General features: G+C 39.7%; 1 protein-coding gene across 1 annotated transcript in view; it reads left to right on the plus strand.

The window, feature by feature from the left end:
* Positions 1 to 17,079, plus strand: part of LOC132395518 (sorcin-like) — a 47,748-nt gene that overhangs the window by 12,413 nt on the left and 18,256 nt on the right. Inside the window, exons 2-4 of the mRNA XM_059972259.1 lie at positions 3,745 to 3,909; positions 11,565 to 11,634; positions 13,852 to 13,895. Of these exons, the coding sequence (XP_059828242.1) occupies positions 3,745 to 3,909; positions 11,565 to 11,634; positions 13,852 to 13,895 (279 nt within the window). The remainder of the gene's footprint in view (positions 1 to 3,744; positions 3,910 to 11,564; positions 11,635 to 13,851; positions 13,896 to 17,079) is intronic.

Below are 17,079 nucleotides of genomic sequence, written 5' to 3' on the forward strand. Positions count from 1 at the left end.
TGTTGATAAAACAGTACAAAATGTATACAGTATTTGTTTCCTTCTTGATATTACATTTACATCGTAAATACTTGCAAAAGTAAAACTACAACAACTACATTACATTAAAGTGCAGCATACAGTCAGAATCTACCTACGCCATTGACTGCTTTAAATACACTTCAACACAAACTATCCGCAACTCTTTAACTAACGAAAACATAAACCTTATCAGCCGTTATTACTTTTAACAGAATCAGCGTTAACATTTTTAATTCAACACATCAATTATCTCATGAACTTACGGCGTTGCTTCACTGATGTTTCTAGTGCGTAGAAAGAAAACTTTTCTTGCGCTGATCCTGCACATGTGAGCCCCCTCCTTCCCGTTTCTCCAAACCGGTATTTTTCCACAAGATGCGGCGAAACCGGGTGTGACATCATCGCATGCCGCGATATATCACAGACAACGAATTTACTTTAATCAATCCTAACTTTAACTAAAAAATGCTAACAAACAAATTACTAAAGCAAAAATATGATAAACTAAACAAATGCCATAAAGGCAACACAATAACATTTATCTTAAATTTGTCCAATACAAATAGTGATCCAGTGAGTGAGTCAACTTTCATCTATAATTTTGTCATTTATTTTCCCTAGACTTCAGGGCAGTTCAAAAGTGCCATTAATGCCCTTCCTCCAATCAGCCCTCAAACTGGGACACATTTCTAGATTTTCTGGAACAAGTTTTCTTCTGATACGAGAGAGTGAAGGCAGACTGTAGATAGAACTTTGTTGCCAAAGTTGGCCACTGGGCCAGCTGTCGAAGTGTGGCAGTGCACAGTTGGACTGTGATTATTTGGTTGAGTCCATTCTCAGATTTGATGTGCAATAGGGAAGGATTTTGATAATAGGTGAGCGCTGTATTCCAAGGAGGGGAACACAAAGCCTGATGAAGAGTGTGGTGCATTTTTCTGAGCATTGAATGAACTTGCTCTATTTGGGCTGTGACATTAGCCTCTCCCTCCTGAATTACCTTCCTGAACTTCCACTTATGTGCTGCTGACTGACTTAAGGGAGCAATCAAACTACCAGTGTAGTAGCAAATTGGAGGGAAGTTTCTTATTCCATAGTGGCCCAGTGTGCCAATTTTTGAAGAGGAGATGTGAGATAAAAGAGGGGGATTCTAAGTCTAGGCCTATGGACAATTCTGATATGGTTAATGATGAAGACTTACAAACTTCTGAGTCATTTCACTGCACTAGCGCAACAATGGATACAAAAGAAGTTTGTCTTTACAGTGAAAGCTACTTATCAATGGGTTTTGCATGGACTGGTGATCCAAGTTGTCAAATTCCATTGTGCCTAATCAATATCAGCCAACTTACAAATGTGGCAGTGACTCCAGTAAAACTGAAAAGACATTTAACTACATATCTACATGTAAAAGTCCTGATTATTCTAAATGACTGTTGGAATCTCAAAACAAACAATTTAAGCTTTTGAAAATAAAGTCACAGTCAGTAAAAGGATCCAGGAATCAAGTTATTTAGTAGCTTCAAGACCAGTTCACTAGAGGAAGTTTTAAAAGTTATGTGAACACCTGGATAAAGAGCATGCCAATCTCCCGCTACATACAGAAATCTGATGGGTTGGCAGAAGAAGAGTTCTCAGTAGGGTGTTTGAGCTGAAAGGTGATTGCAGGAGTACTTTCTAGAAAATAGCCAGATTTTTCTGAGTGTTTTGAAGATGAAGAATGGCTGCAGAAACTAGCCAACTTAGTATTTTCATCATATGAACCGGTTGAACGACTTTCTGGAAGGCACTGGAGAAAATATTTGACTTCAAGTGACAAGATTTTTTGAATTTAGAAGGAAACTGAATCTTCGGAAAAATCATATTGCAAAAGGAAATCTTGAAATGTTTCCACTGCTTCTTGTGCTTGAAAATGAATGAGGAAGGATATCAGAAGGTCTTGAGTCTTATTGAAAACCACCTGGAAGAACTGTAGAACAAAATTAAACAGTTTTTTTCCCTCCCTTTCAACAGAAGTGTATGACAAGATGTTTCTCTGAATCTTCTGCTCAGCCTGAGAACTTGACTTTGAGAGAAGAGGAAGAACTTTGTGAGCTACAGTCTGATCGTGCACTCAAGATGACACTTACTGACCTGCCCTTGGACAAGTTCTGGATTTCTGTGAAAGAAGAGTATCCTGCCATTCATAGAAAAGCAATTAACATTTTGCTGGAGTTTTCAACTACTTATGTTTGTGAGCAAGCTGTTTCTTGTTTAACAAGCATCAAAAGCAAGGATAGAAATTGTTTAATTTCAATTGATGGTGAAATCCAAGTGTGCTTATCTCAAGTTTGACCCAGAAATGAGGAATTTATTATGTTTACCTTATGAGTTCTTAAAATTTATGGAAGGGAAAAAAAGCAATTAATTTCAAGAAAGGTAAGCTAAAAAATCATTCTGTACACAAAAGAGCATTGACAATTATTTTTGGATTATTAAATCTACAGTTTACTGATCACACTTAACATATCGTGTGCTGCAGCTATCATAATTTTTATGCAGGGGTTCCCTGAGACCTTAAAATTATTTAAAAGGTTTCTCCAGGCAAAAAGGTTGAGAAAGGCTGCCTACACCCAGAAAATTTTGTAAAACCCTGGTTATTTAATTTCCCTTAGTCTAGGAATCACAAGAATTATTTGTGTCAATCTGTAAAATGGATTGATTGGTGAGGAGTCTGCTTGTTCTGCTGAATATAGGATCACACTGAGGTTGGAATCTTATTTCGGATGGATATTGGATGATCCAGCATATTATAAGGTGGTCTTTCAGCTTGAGTACCTGGCAAGTTGATTAAGCCCGTTTTATGTCCTTTGCATAAAAGAAGCTCTGCTGGGCCTTTAGCTGGCTCTATCAAGCAATATGCTGGTAACAGTTGGGTGTTCAATTTCACGGTTTGCTGTAGGGAAGGAGAATGGAGGCTCCTGATACTAGAGTCTCATTTCCAACCTGCTGCTATGCTAATTGTTGATTGGGTGTTAAGTTATTTTTTTGATTGGCATAGTAAGTAACACTAAGGAATGTGGGGAAGATGCCCCTTTACAAAAGTAGTGAAATGCATTTTTTCTTTTGTTTCAGCTGGCAGTTGAAACTGCAGTTTAAAAATATTAGCATAGATATAGAAGCAGATTTCGGCCATTTGCCCTATGGAATCTGCTCCGCCCTTCAATCATGGTTGTTATTTAACCCCTTCTTCCATCTCCTCCCCACAGCTCTTAAATTATAAGATATGCATGTGACCAGGAAGCAAAAATCATTGTGTGTATATATTGTGCTAGTTTGTATGAATCATTATAAGCTTTATTAAATTGTTTTTATAAACTTCTCTTCAGTAAAACTAAGTGGAGATCTTTGTTCATAACTAGGTTTGCTTTACAATTGTTTCCTTATTTAATCTAATAGATTATTTTCCCCAATGGTTCAGGCATTTTTCTGATGCAGGGGCCTGGTATAGAGAATAGCTAGGCAGTAATATTTTCCGACCTTTGCAGGGATTGATTGGGGGGTGTTAAGGCATAGAGTTGGTGAGGACAGTAGGGTTAGTTTCGTCGTCCTGTGATCCTGGAAACACTCTGCCAGACCAACTTAAAGAGCTCACAATAGTCTTTTACACTATTACTTATGCTTAACAGTGAATTGATTTGGTTTTGTGTTGATTAATCTGTTGTAACCTTGTTCTTTTCCATTCAGCAATTTTCTCAGTATGGTGGTGCGCCAGGTGGTCCTGGTGGTGCAGGATTTCCGGGGGCAGGCGGTTCGGGGTACCCAGGGGCTCCTGGAGCTGGAGGTTATGGAGCATTCCCAGGTCAACAGCAGGACCCACTCTATGGATATTTTGCTGCAGTAGCTGGTCAGGTAAGTTGCTTTTGGCTTCTGTGAAATGCATTGCTTAGTACGGGGGGGGGGAGGGGTTGTACATTCTCCAACATTACAGTCGGCCCTTCTTATCCGCGAATTCCGCATGCGTGAATTCAACCAATGCCGAATCACAAAAACCCGGAAGTGTTCTTCCAGCACTTGTTGTTTGAGCATGTACAGACTTCTTTTACTTGTCATTATTTCCTAAACAATGCAGTATAACAACCATTTTACATTGCATTTACATTGTATTAGGTATTATAAGTAATCTAGAGATGATTGAAAGTATACGGGAGGATGTGTGTGGGTTATCGTGTATCAGGATCGGGAAAAAAAGCAGAAGTTCTCTTACTAAGTTAGTTGGAACAGGTACTTTGGGTATTATTTGGTGTCAGTTAGTCAAATGTTTGTCTTAGTATATAGTATATATTTTACCTTCCTATGCATATAAAACACGTAAGAGCATATGTTTCAGCGCCGGGCTCAGGAATGGAAGTTCTGGAGTTCAATCTGGTGACAGACCACTCCCAAGTGCGCTCTCCGTGCTGGGTTGATGTGGAGGATCAAAAACCCAAAACCCAATAATTAAACCACTGCGTTGCTTAGTAATAATTGTAGCTTTCATCGGGCAGAGCCTTTCTCACTTTATCCTTTAAAATTGTTCCAATTGTTGACCAACTGTAGCCTAACACTTTTCCAATAACCAATTGCATTTCATCTCTTTCCGATCGCTTTATTATTTCCACTTTATTTTCAATCACAATCGTGATTATTTTCGTGAACAGAAACACTGCAGATTCAGATCTCTGCTGCCGGGTCCTAATGTCCACTGCACTGAGAGGTTAAATAAGGTCTGGGGTTCCGCTGGGTCCTAAGGACCAACACATTGAGACAGGTTCAATAAGGGACTTGAGCATCCGCGAATTTTCATATCCGCGAGAGGTCCCGGAACCAATACTTTGCGGATAAGGAGGGCCGAGTGTATTTGAGTTGAGATTTGTCAGCCTGCAAAAACATCCACGTAAGCCATTAACATCACATCGTTTTAAATGTGTGTGTCTTGCATGATTTTAGTGAGGCAGTCTGATTCCTGTGCCTTTAATGAATTGAACTGGAAAGATTGGAAAAGTAGAGAATGTGGAGGGAGAGTGTATGGCCCATTGCTAAATTGGCCAAGGCAAAAGCTATTTAGGAAAATCTCACTTCCTAACTTTCCATCTGTGGCTCCACAAGATGCAATACATCAAGATTAAGTACTTTTTCAATCTAATGAGGGTGCAGCCGTGGTAAATTTGGGTTCTATGTTCTTTAGTACTGACTTCTGTGATGGAAATAGATAATTTGTTCATCTTGTCTAAATTTTGTACCCCTGTTAAATCTTCTGTCTCTGTCTCGCTCTTTCTTGTTGTATAGTAGCCAAGTCTTTCCCAGCCAATCCTTCAAAATTATCCAGACAACAACTTTGTAATTCTTCACACCCTGCAGAAGTGTTGCAGACTTTCTGTACCATGTTGACTTAAACAGTAACAATAATTTGTGGCCTGGCTAAACTTAATACAGTTCCAGCGTGATCCCCTACTCTCATATTATCTGCCTCTCACAAAAAAGACAAATATCCCATCTGCCTTAACCAATGTCTTGTTATCTTCCAAATTCCTGAGGATATGTTTTAAAATCTTGTAAATTCTACGGTTTTCCATGTCTGTATTACATCCCTTTTGATTAGGTTCTTTTTGCCAACTTTCAGCATTGAATTCTTCTGGTAGGTGCTTTACTGTTGCTACATGGAAGGTTTAATTTTCATAGTTTACTTGTGATGTAGCACTACAGTTGTGCAAAATGGGGGAAAAGCTTGTAACAAAACTGCTTACTCAAACTTGGGCATCCACATTATCCTATGGAGCTTCAGCAAAAAAAGGCACAAATACATACGACAAAAAATATGTAACCTCATGGTATACAACTTGTTTTACTTTGCAAACCAAGCCAGAAGATCAGCCCGGGTTTATTAAGGAGTGCAGAAGGACGTGCTTGCCTCTTAAAAAGCTAGTGGGGTAAGGAGATTATCTCAAGAATGTCCCAATCCTCAGTGATAGCACAGTCCCAAATGTGAATGCTCAGGATGAGGCTAAAGCACTCATTGCCATCCTTGGCCTAGGTCAGGGGTCAGCAACCTTTACCACTGAAAGAGCCACTTGGACCCGTTTCCCACAGAAAAGAAAACACTGGGAGCCGCAAAACCCGTTTGACATTTAAAATGAAATAACACTGCATACAACATTTTTTTTGCCTTTATGCTATGTATAAACAAACTATAATGTGTTGCATTTATGAAATTGATGAACTCCTGCAGAGAAAACGAAATTACATTTCTGCATGCAACAAAAACATTTTGAACTCCGAAAAAAAAGACGTTGGGTTGAAAGTTACTTTTAAGTAAAATACTCAATGTCTATTTGAGTCCTTCTTGTATTTATGAAAAACGCCGAACTTAAATTTTCCGCCAGCAGCAAACCAAAAATAACATCAGCCAGCTGTCAGCCTGAAAAATAAAAGGACTATTTCACTGAACAATGAAAAAATATGAATATACATAAAATAATAGGCAATTAAAATATTTATCATACTTGGTTAATGGGATTTCTGCTCCTGGACCTCAGCGCACAGCATCTGCACATCAGGGCTGTATGACGTCACCTTCATCTTTACACAGGATCGCAAGCTGTCATCTGTGAGGCGTGCGCAATGTTTGTTTTTAATAAAGTTCATGTTGGAGAACACCTGCTCACTTACATATGTGGATCCAAAGATCGACAGGACTCAAAGTGCATACTTTTTAATGTTTACATAAATGTCGGGCATAGCATTCCATGTTTCGAACACAAGTTTGTCCGGTTTTGGAAGGTTTTCAATATCACTCCATTTGTGTTTCTGAGCAAGAACGGCCTTCTGACGGGCAACATCTTCAAGGTCTGCTGTCAAGCGTCTAAACTTGGACACCCATATGTCTTTGTCGGCTATGTCGGCCAGTTCCATCTCAAGATCAGGTTGACTCACACCTGCCAATGCAGTCGTATTCAGTAGGGAAGGATCGATGCTTAAGGGAGTGACCGGGAAGGATAATGTGTTTTTTTCCTCTCTGAACTCACAGAAGCGTTTCCCAAACGATGTTTGCATTGCGATGATTGCAGAATGTAAATACTCCGAAATTATCATGTCGTGACCTTGTTTGAACTCTCTCAAATTGGGGAAGTGAGACAAAGTGCCTTTCTGTAAATCTCTGGCAAGCAACGTCAACTTGCGCTCGAATGCCAAAACATCCTCCAACATGTGCAGGGCTGTGCGTCCTTTCCCCTGAAGAGCTGTGTTCAGTGTGTTCAGGTGCGCTGTCATGTCTACCATGAAGTGTAGCTTTTCCAGCCACTCTGGCTGTTCCAGCTCAGGAAAGGTGAGCCCTTTGCTGCCCAGGAAAGTTTTCACTTCTTCCAGACACGCGACAAAGCGTTTCAGCACCTTCCGTCTGGACAGCCAGCGATAAAAACACGTTGTAGCGGTGTCAGTAAACTGCAGTCAAAGATAGCTTTATTCGAACTAAACAGCCTTGCTTTTAAGCCTCCCTCAACCCAGCCCCCATGGACGCAGATGCTGCAAAAGACGCGTACTCACAAACCCCCGTAGGCTATCTCCCTTAGCCGGAATGCTGGCTAATTGTGAGCCGTTTCGGATGTGCCAGGAAATGTGTCGCCACACTTAGATTGTACAAGATCACCATAATCTTCAAATTTAGAATTACATTTCAAAAGCTAACAAACTAACATAAAATACATTTTAATTAAATACTGACCAATTATTTCCCAAAGCCACAGGGAGCCGCAGCACAGAGGTGAAAGAGCCACAAATGGCTCGGGAGCCGCAGGTTGCCGACCCCCGGCCTAGGTGAACAGAGCATCAATCTTGGTTTAATTGCACATGATAGCAAATAATGGATGGGAACACTTATTATAACAAAAACTTTGAAACCAGACAACATCAAGGCTGGAGGACTGAAGAATTATAGACCAGAATAAGGTTCACCTTCAGCCAAAATGTTAAAGAGCAAATAGTTTTGGTGGCAACAGATATTTCTGTAACTCTAGGATTATATGTTGCCTGCCTGGTGCTAAAATCAAGGATGTCACAGAATGGTTGCAGAGCATCTGAAAAGTGGAGGGTGAATAGCCTATATCAGTACCATTATAAGAACAGAAATGAAGATGTTTGCTGAAGACTGCACAATGTAAAATTCCCATTTGCAAATCTCAGCTGAATTCAGTGTAATTCAGAACAAGGCATCCTGCAAGATTTGTATTCCATCCACCACTTTAACTATTCATTCCCTCCCACAACTGGTACATTGTAGCTGCATTGTACATTGTCTACAAAATGCACTGCAGATACTCACTTTAGCTATGACAGTTCCTCCCAAACCAATACCACTGAAATGTATAAAGGCAGCCAGTGCTCAGGAGCCTCACCACCTAAACACTCTCTTCCAGGTTTCACTGGAGTTGGAGAACAATATTTCCATTTCTTTATTGTCACCAGGTGTTCTGGATTACCTTAAGTCTGTAAATTTTCAAAATGTTGTTCATTATCATGTAATCAAGGGTGATTGGATGGGCAATAAATAATGGCTTGCCACTGATGCTTATGTCCCAAAAAGAAATTATTTTTTTTAAAAAAAAGTAAAAGCTGTACTTCTCACAAATTCACACAATAGAAAATGCTATGCCGAATTAAGTGACCTAACAATATTAAACAGGCGATGAGGAGAGATCCTGAGATCTCTCCTTTATGTGATTGTGATAATGGGTTGGAGAGCAGAAAGGGAAGATCATATATCAAATTCTTCAATTTGAGGAAAATTCTTACATAATAAATAATTTGACCAGAGTAGGTGAAACCTAGTGTGTAAACAGTATAAACACAGTGAAAGACATTAAAATAATTAATTAATGCAATACCAGACTGTGTGGTAAAGGCTTCAAACAAAAGGGACAGTATACCAAATTGTGGAAATTTGCATAAGTTCAAAGGAAAATAGCAATCTTGTCGATCGAGAGAGCCATATTAAAGTAATAACAAAGGATTGCAAAGAAATATGCAACCAACTCTCAAAGACTAAGAAATAAAGTTGGATTGTTGAACCCTTGAAGACTTTTGGAAGTGAGACTACAAAGTACAATATGAAATGGCAAATTTGTTTGGTGAACAACTTTTACCGGTTATCTTGTTTCACAGTGAAAAGGGAACAAATTATACTTGTTTCAAAGGAAACCAAAAATAAATTAAGCATTGTAACTTAGTTGTTTCACTTTGAGTTTCATGAGAAGAAAAGCATTGGAGGAAATGAGATTCCAGAAGTGAATCTGCATTAGCTGATGAAATTGGTAAGAAACGACTGATGCTTTAGTTCAAACTTTTTCCTATTTACTAGAATGGTGCAAATGGTACTCTGTTAGATCAGAGAAATGGGTTGGTGAGAGTGACAGCAGAACTAGGTAAATTACTGGAATGAAAAGGGCACAGGGTCCTTGGCCAAAAATGAGTGATATGAGAGATTGCAAAGATTGTAAATCATAGGTAACATCTGACTAATGTCGATGACATTTTTTGAAATTGCCTAGGGTTTTGTCTGTATATTTTTATTATCAATTTTCAGAACACTTCTGAGGTAGCAGGTTGGAGGTCAGATAACATGGAATTGGAGGTAACTTGTGGCACGAGTTGCGAAGGTCCCTTTATGCCTACTGTTTCCTGCCCTGGGACTTCAGCTTTTCATCAACTTGGGATGTTAGTGAAATAGTAGACAGCTATACATCTAACTGTATGGACAGTGCTAAATTAGAAGCCATATTTGTGTGGTTGGGAACAGGAAATTGCATCTCTCCACGAAAGGTTTTAAGAATTAGGTCTTTTTAAGAACATGAGGTCTGATTTGGAGATGGAGGGAGTTCTTAGAACTGTAAGCTGGAAGACGTTACAGAGAGAGGAAAGGGGAACATGAAGGGATTAAAACTGAACAGTTCACAGTGGGACCCATTGTGGTCAGTGAGCACAGTTTTGGATAATGTGATAAGCTGAAATGCGTTGATGCTGAGTTTTCAGTAAGCCCAGGCTGAGCCTTGAGGTAGAATAGAAGTATAACAGCTGTAGGCAAGGATGGAGATGAAAAATTTTACACATGTAGAAATGGGTGGTACAGGAATTGCATTTTAGATAGGAAACCATGATTGTGATTGGATAGGACTGTGTGGGGAAAGGGATGAATAAAATGGGGTAGAGATGGAGCTACTGCCTAGAGAAAGGAACTGCTGGGACTAAAGACATAGTTCCTTGAGTGTTGGAGCTCATGTTAGGGGGATAGGAGGAAAGTTTAAAGGGTATATGTAGAGCAAGATTTTCTTTTGACACAGAGTAGTAGGTGCCTGGAATGTGCTACCAAGCATGGTAGTGGAATTACATATGATAGTCACATTCAAAAGGCTTTTAGGCAGGAACGTGAATATGCAGGAACATAGATGATGTGTAGGTGGAGGGATTAATTTAGCTTCATGTTTGAGGTAGGTGGAAAGTGCGTGTTCCTGTACTGTCCTGTTCTCTGTCTTAACTTTTATAATTGGTGGAAATTCAATATTGGATGTCTGGCAGGATGCTTCTGAATTTGCAAATGAAATTTTAGTTCTCTGATTCAAGGTTAGGGAGCCCTTGCAACATTGCAAATATTCTCTTCAGATTTGTGTCTGCAATGAGCACAGGTCTGTTTCTTCCCTTGCTATCTCTTGTAGTTCAGACTTGTGGTCAGTCAGCGTTGATTTCTTTGTTTTTGTTTGATAATAAGATTTAGTTTGAACCTTGAATATCATTATAAAGTACCTAATTGTCACCATGTTCAACCCTGAGATTCATTTTTCAGCAGGAATACACAGCAAATCTATAAACAGGATCAATAAAATATCGAGTGCAGAAGGCAGCAAACTGTGCAAATGCAAGTATAAATAAATAGCAAATACTGAGGGTCTTGTACCTTCTACCTGATGGCAGCCATGAGAAGAGAGCATGGCTTAGATGGTGAGGATCTTCGATGATGGATCCTGCTTTCCTGTGACACCATTTCATGTAGATGTGCTCAATGGTTGGGATGGCTTTACCTGTGATGTACTGGGCTGAATCCATTAGCTTTAGTAGGATTTTCCATTCAAAGGCATTGGTTGTGATGCAGCCAGCCAGTACACTCTCCATCACACATCTGTAGAAGTTTTAGATGTCATGCTGAATCTCTGCAGACTCCTAAGGATGTAGGATGCTAAGGACTCCTAAGGATGCCCAGTAGTCAAAATGCATTGAGTTAACAAATACAATTTCTATTCTTGTATTACACTGTGATGTTTTATTGATATTCAGATAATTCCTTAAATTATGGCTGTATTATCATTTCGGGTTCTTTAAGTCTCTTCTTGCTTAACTTCATATTCTTAAATTTTGTTTTTGCACTCTACTAATTTGTCACGTTTCTGACAAGTACTTTCTGGTAATCTGAACCTAACACTGAGTACTGGGCTTTGCAGTTATGTTATTTTAGCAAACTGACTTGCTACTTTTATGTTTTTCAGGACGGCCATATAGACGCTGAAGAACTTCAGAGGTGTCTTACTCAGTCCGGTATCAGTGGCAGCTACAAACGTGAGTTTAAATGTTTATGAAATGCATTGACAAGATTAGTACTCAAAATTTGTGTTTGGTAAAATTATAATCGTACAGTTATAGTAAGAAAAATAAATGGGATCCATTGTTTGTAGTGTTTTATCTGTGGAACTGATGGTGTGCTATGTTGTATTTGTCCCTGTTCCTTGCCAGCTGTGACTCAGTGCTCTGGTCAGAAAGTTGTGGTTTCAAATTGTAGTTTGAACAATTTAAGCTAAAACTGCAGTGTGTTTCTGAAGAGGTTCTGTTCTCTCTTTAGTGCAAGGCATTAAACAGACCTGTATGCTGTTGTAGAATTGTAATACTGTTATCTTTCAAAGGAAAATCTTTTGGGAAACAGGCTAATAAGTTATTTTTATATAGTTCATGTTTGGGAGGCCAACTTGATATGGAGCCCTTGTCTAATCATTACCTTAATTTGTGATAACTTGCACCTGAGAAAGGAGGAGTTGCAGAATTTGAACAACTAATCAGCTTTTCAAAGTTGAAGGAATATTTCTTTTCAAAAGGGTAACATTCATGTTCACCCACTGCAACTTCAAGGTGGATTAAGTGGCCATTAATTCCAATGCTATTTGTATAACCTTGCCAAAAGCAAAATAACTTCTGCAGTTGATTTTTTTTTAAGTTCAGTGAATGAAACTCTTGAAGTACAGTGGATTCTGGTTAATTGTTTCTTCCACATTTTGGTCCAATTAAGTGACTGCCCCAGTTCGCCCAAGTTTCATGGAGGTAGTTTTAAAAGGTTGTCCATTGCATCCAATGATGACAGTAAACCTGTGTGGGAAAAGCTTTTAAAGTGGAAAACCTGTTGCACTGGGGCTGTTCCTCTCTCTCAAGCTCAGAAGTCTGAGTCCAGTGGTATGAGTAGTCATCACAACTGGGGTCTTGGTTGCAGTGGATAATTCTGACTACTTCTGTGCTTCACTCTCCATGGAGCACTGCAGAACTGCCTTCTTGGCCATTGGATGTTTCTGTAGGTCCCATCTGCCTAGTCTGCCAAAGCTGACTTTGCATGTCGTAATAACACCAGGGTACCCTCATCTGTGGAAGCAGTATACTGTGGTGTGGCTGCTCTCAGATGTGAACAGCGATTTGGAGCCAAAAGTAAGAGCTGAGTGCCTGGTGGGGACCAAACTTGAGTGAGCTGCCCCAGATTGGGCACAGGCCTCTTCAGCAGAGGTACTACCCCTCCCTGGACAGCCCTCTAGGGACACCTCATACAGTTAAAAAGACCGATTACTGTTTTTCTGTGTAACAAATTATGTATTTAAATGAAAAACAGAACAAATTAGAAGACTACCAATATTACTACAGTATTATAAAAACTGTATTAGTTCCTGATAGTTATAGGTGGAATTCATCCAGTGTACACTGCCATGTTCTTTTGATTGACTGTAAATGAACAAAATCAGTGCAGACACTTAGTGCAGATAATGGACTGTCTTCATACAATGCTTTTGTCAATTGCATCCTCCAAATCTTCATTTTCATTGTAATATTCAAGATGATTGTCAATACCTTCAAATTATTCATAGTTCTTGTTGAAGTAGTGAAATCATTTCATTTTCACTCCAGGCCATTTGTGGCATCTTCAAGCCTGAATGCTTGAAACAGCAGTGAGCAAAACGGTTCCAGATTGTCTTACTGCTTATTTCTCTCCAGCTGTCACTGACAGAAGTCATGGCTTTTTTGAACTCTAACACATGCAACTGAGACAATTTAGAAACTGCTCTCTCTCAGCACAGTGTAGTGTCTAAAGGCCATGCAAGTACACGCAACCCAAGTTTGTAACAGTCTCCTGTTCAGATTAAGCGGCATAGTGTCACAAATAAATGAAGGGAATCTGGCTATTTTCTCAAATAGTTTTAGTTCTTTAAGAGTTGTCCCAAGTGAACAGCTGCCCTGAAAAGCCGATGGCCCAATTAACTGGAATCCAGTGTTTTGGGAAATAAGGCAGTACATTTGGAAATTACACACATTTTGTTGTTAGTTTTCAATTTTTAAGCATCTGGTGTTTATTTAATACTTCTTCCTTTTTATTTTTATCTTGTATCATTTTTATTAAGGGTTAAATAAAGAATCAAAAATATGGCTAATAAATATGATCAATAACTCTGAAAGAAAGTTAAATGGTCTTTATGGCAGAAGGTATGAATTTTATCTGCTGGTGTAACCTGTATTTTTGTTCTACAGCATTCAGCATGGAGACCTGCAAGCTAATGATATCCATGTTAGACGTATCCTTTCAATGCAATTGTTCTATACTGCTCTGGAAAATGAAATTGTGATTGATCATTTGATATTATCACCAAAGGAAAAGTTTTGCAATACAAAGTTACCTCTTTAAGTAGGAAGAATTGATTGACATGTTTTCCAAGCTTTGCTAACTTCTCTGAAATGTTGATTGTTGACTTTGATATTATGGCATTAGTGTACCAGGCAGTCTTAAGCAATGGTTCAAATGCTGAAGGAAAGGAGCAGGAATGCAATGGCAAAGCCTGAGTGTATTGTATAGTTGGCCTGATCTCAAAACAATTCAGCATTGTATCACTGCACTAGAATTCTATAGATGACCAGTGGTTGCAGTTGTTGATTGCACTTAATATCATGGTGGTCAACTTATGGCAAAAATAAAATCAGTTATTTTATAAAACAAAGCAAGTGTAACTTGACAATAGTTATTTTTGAAATTCTGAATTGTAAGAAATTCTGTGAAGTATCTGGAACAGAGAGCTGAGTCAACATAATGTTCACAAATAATCCTTGAGTCTGGAATTAGTTTCATTGCAATAACTGTGGACTTATGGTATATATTGTAGTGTCCATTTTTAACTGTAATGTACAGAGCAAAATGTCAGTGGCAGAGTATTAAATAGGCATTGTAAAGTTATAGATTGGATTGTTTATCTTATAATCAAGATGTTCGTTGGATTATCATCTATTTTTCCTGAGGATAACATTCAAAATAGCACATTATGCTACTTGTAAGATTGAAGTTCAATCTGTCAGTTGCTGTTATTTTATAAAAACAAGAAAGTAAATTGAATGTCTCCTTTTCACTTCACTTTGTTCTGTAGAATGCATGACATAGTGTTGTGTGGACCCATTTTCATCACTTAGTTAGTAGACCATAGAACAGTTCAGCACAGGAACAGGCCCTACAGCCCACAAGGTTGTGCCAAACCAACTAAATTAGTAGTCAAATAGCCAACTAAACTAATCCCTTCTGCATACACATGTCCATGTTCTTCCATTTCCCTCACAATAATGTGCCGATCCAAGCGACTCTTAACTCTCCTCTACCACCACCCCAGGCAATGCATTCCAAGCACCCACCACTAATGAAAAAGAATTGCCCCTTGCATCTCCTTTGAACTTGCCCCTCTCACCTTAAATGCATGCTGTATGGTATTTAACATTTCATCTCTAGGAAAAAGATACTGACTGTTTACTCTGTTATACTTCTCATAATCCTATAGTCCTCTATCAGGTTTCCTCTCAGCCTCTGCTGCTCCAGAGAAAACAATCCAAGTTTGCCCATCCTCTTGTTACAGCACGTCATCTAATTCAGCCAGCATCCTGGTGAACCTCTTCTGCAGTCTCTCCAACAGCCTTTCTATTATAGGGTGACCGGAACTGTATGCAATACACCAGATGAGACCTAACTCAAGTTTTATAAAGCTGCAACATTAACTTCCTGATGTTTGAACCCAGCGCCTCAACAAATAAAGGCAAACATGCCAAATGCCTTCCTGACTATTCCATCAGCACTGTTAAGGGTCTTGCCTTTAACAGTGTACTGTTTCTTTACATTTGACCTGCCAAGGTGCAACACTTGACATTTGGCGGGGTTGGACACCAGCTGCCGTTTCTCTGCCTATATCTGCAACTGATGTATATTGTGCTGTAATTCTTTGCCAGTTTTCAACACTATCCACAACATCACCAAGCTTCATATAATCTGCTAACTTACTAACCCACCCGTCTACATTTTCATCCAGGACATTTATTTACATCGCAAACAGCAGAGGTCCCAGTATAGATCTGCCAAACACCATTAATCACAGACCTCCAGCTGGAATAAGTCCCTTTGACCATCACTCTCTGTTTTCTATGGGTAAGCCAGTCTTGAATCAAAATGGCCAATTCAAGTCAAGTCAAGCCACTTTTTATTGTCATTTCGACCATAACTGTTGGTACAGTACACAGTAAAAAAGAGACATTTTTCAGGACCATGGTGCTTCACGAAACAGTACAAAAACGACACTGAACTACATGAAAACAACACAGAAAAAAAAACTACACTAGACTACAGACCTACCCAGGACTGCGTGAAGTGCACAAAACAGTGCAGGCATTACAATAAATAATAGACAAGACAATGGGCACAATAGAGGGCAGTAAGTTGGTGTCAATCCAGTCCCTGGGTATCGAGGAATCTGATAGCTTGGGGGAAGAAACTGTTACATAGTCTGGTTGTGAGAGGCCAAATGCTCCAGTTCCTTTTCCCAGATGGCCAGAAGGAGAAGAGTTTGTATGAGGGGTGCATGGGGTCCTTCATAATGCTGTTAGCCTTGTGGATGCAGCGTGTAGTGTAAATGTCCATAATGGTGGGAAGAGAGACCCCGATGATCTTCTCAGCTGACCTCACGATGCGCTGCAGGGTCTTGATATCTGAGATGGTGCAGTTTCCAAACCAGGCAGTGATGCAGCTGCTCAGGATGCTCTCATCCTGAGATGAGATACAGAGAGGTCTCTGGAGAATGTGATGAAGTTGTGAGATGGGAGTTGGACTTCCCTCAGCCTTCGCAGAAAGTAGAGACGCTGCTGGGCTTTCTTTGCAATGGAGCTGGTGTTGAGGGACCAAGAAATTTGGTGCTCTTAACGATCTTTACCGAGGAGCCATCGATGTTCAGTGGGGGGTGGTCGCTCCGAGCCCTCCTGAAGTCAACAACCATCTCTTTTGTTTTGTTCACATTCAGAGACAGGTTGTTGGCTCTGCACCAGTACGTTAGCTGCTGCACCTCCTCTCTGTAAGCTGACTCATCGTTCTTGCTAATGAGACCCAACATGGTCGTGTCATCAGCGAACTTGATGATGTGGTTCAAGCTGTGTGTTGCAGCACAGTCATGGGTCAGCAGAGTGAACAACAGTGGACTGAGCACGCAACCCTGGTGGGCTCCTGTGCTCAGTGTGATGGTGTTGGAGATGCTGCCTCTGATCTGGACTGACTGAGGTCTCCCAGTTAGGAAGTCTGGGATCCACTTGCAGAGGGAGGTGTTCAGGCCCAGTAGGTTCAGCTTTCCAATCAGTTTCTGACGGATGATTGTGTTGAATGCTGAACTGAATTCACTATGGATCTTAATCTTCTGGAGGAACCTTCTTAAATGCCTTTCTGAAATTCACGTAGACAACATCCAC

Source organism: Hypanus sabinus, chromosome 6, assembly GCF_030144855.1.
Source record: "Hypanus sabinus isolate sHypSab1 chromosome 6, sHypSab1.hap1, whole genome shotgun sequence".
Classification (NCBI taxonomy): domain Eukaryota; kingdom Metazoa; phylum Chordata; class Chondrichthyes; order Myliobatiformes; family Dasyatidae; genus Hypanus; species Hypanus sabinus.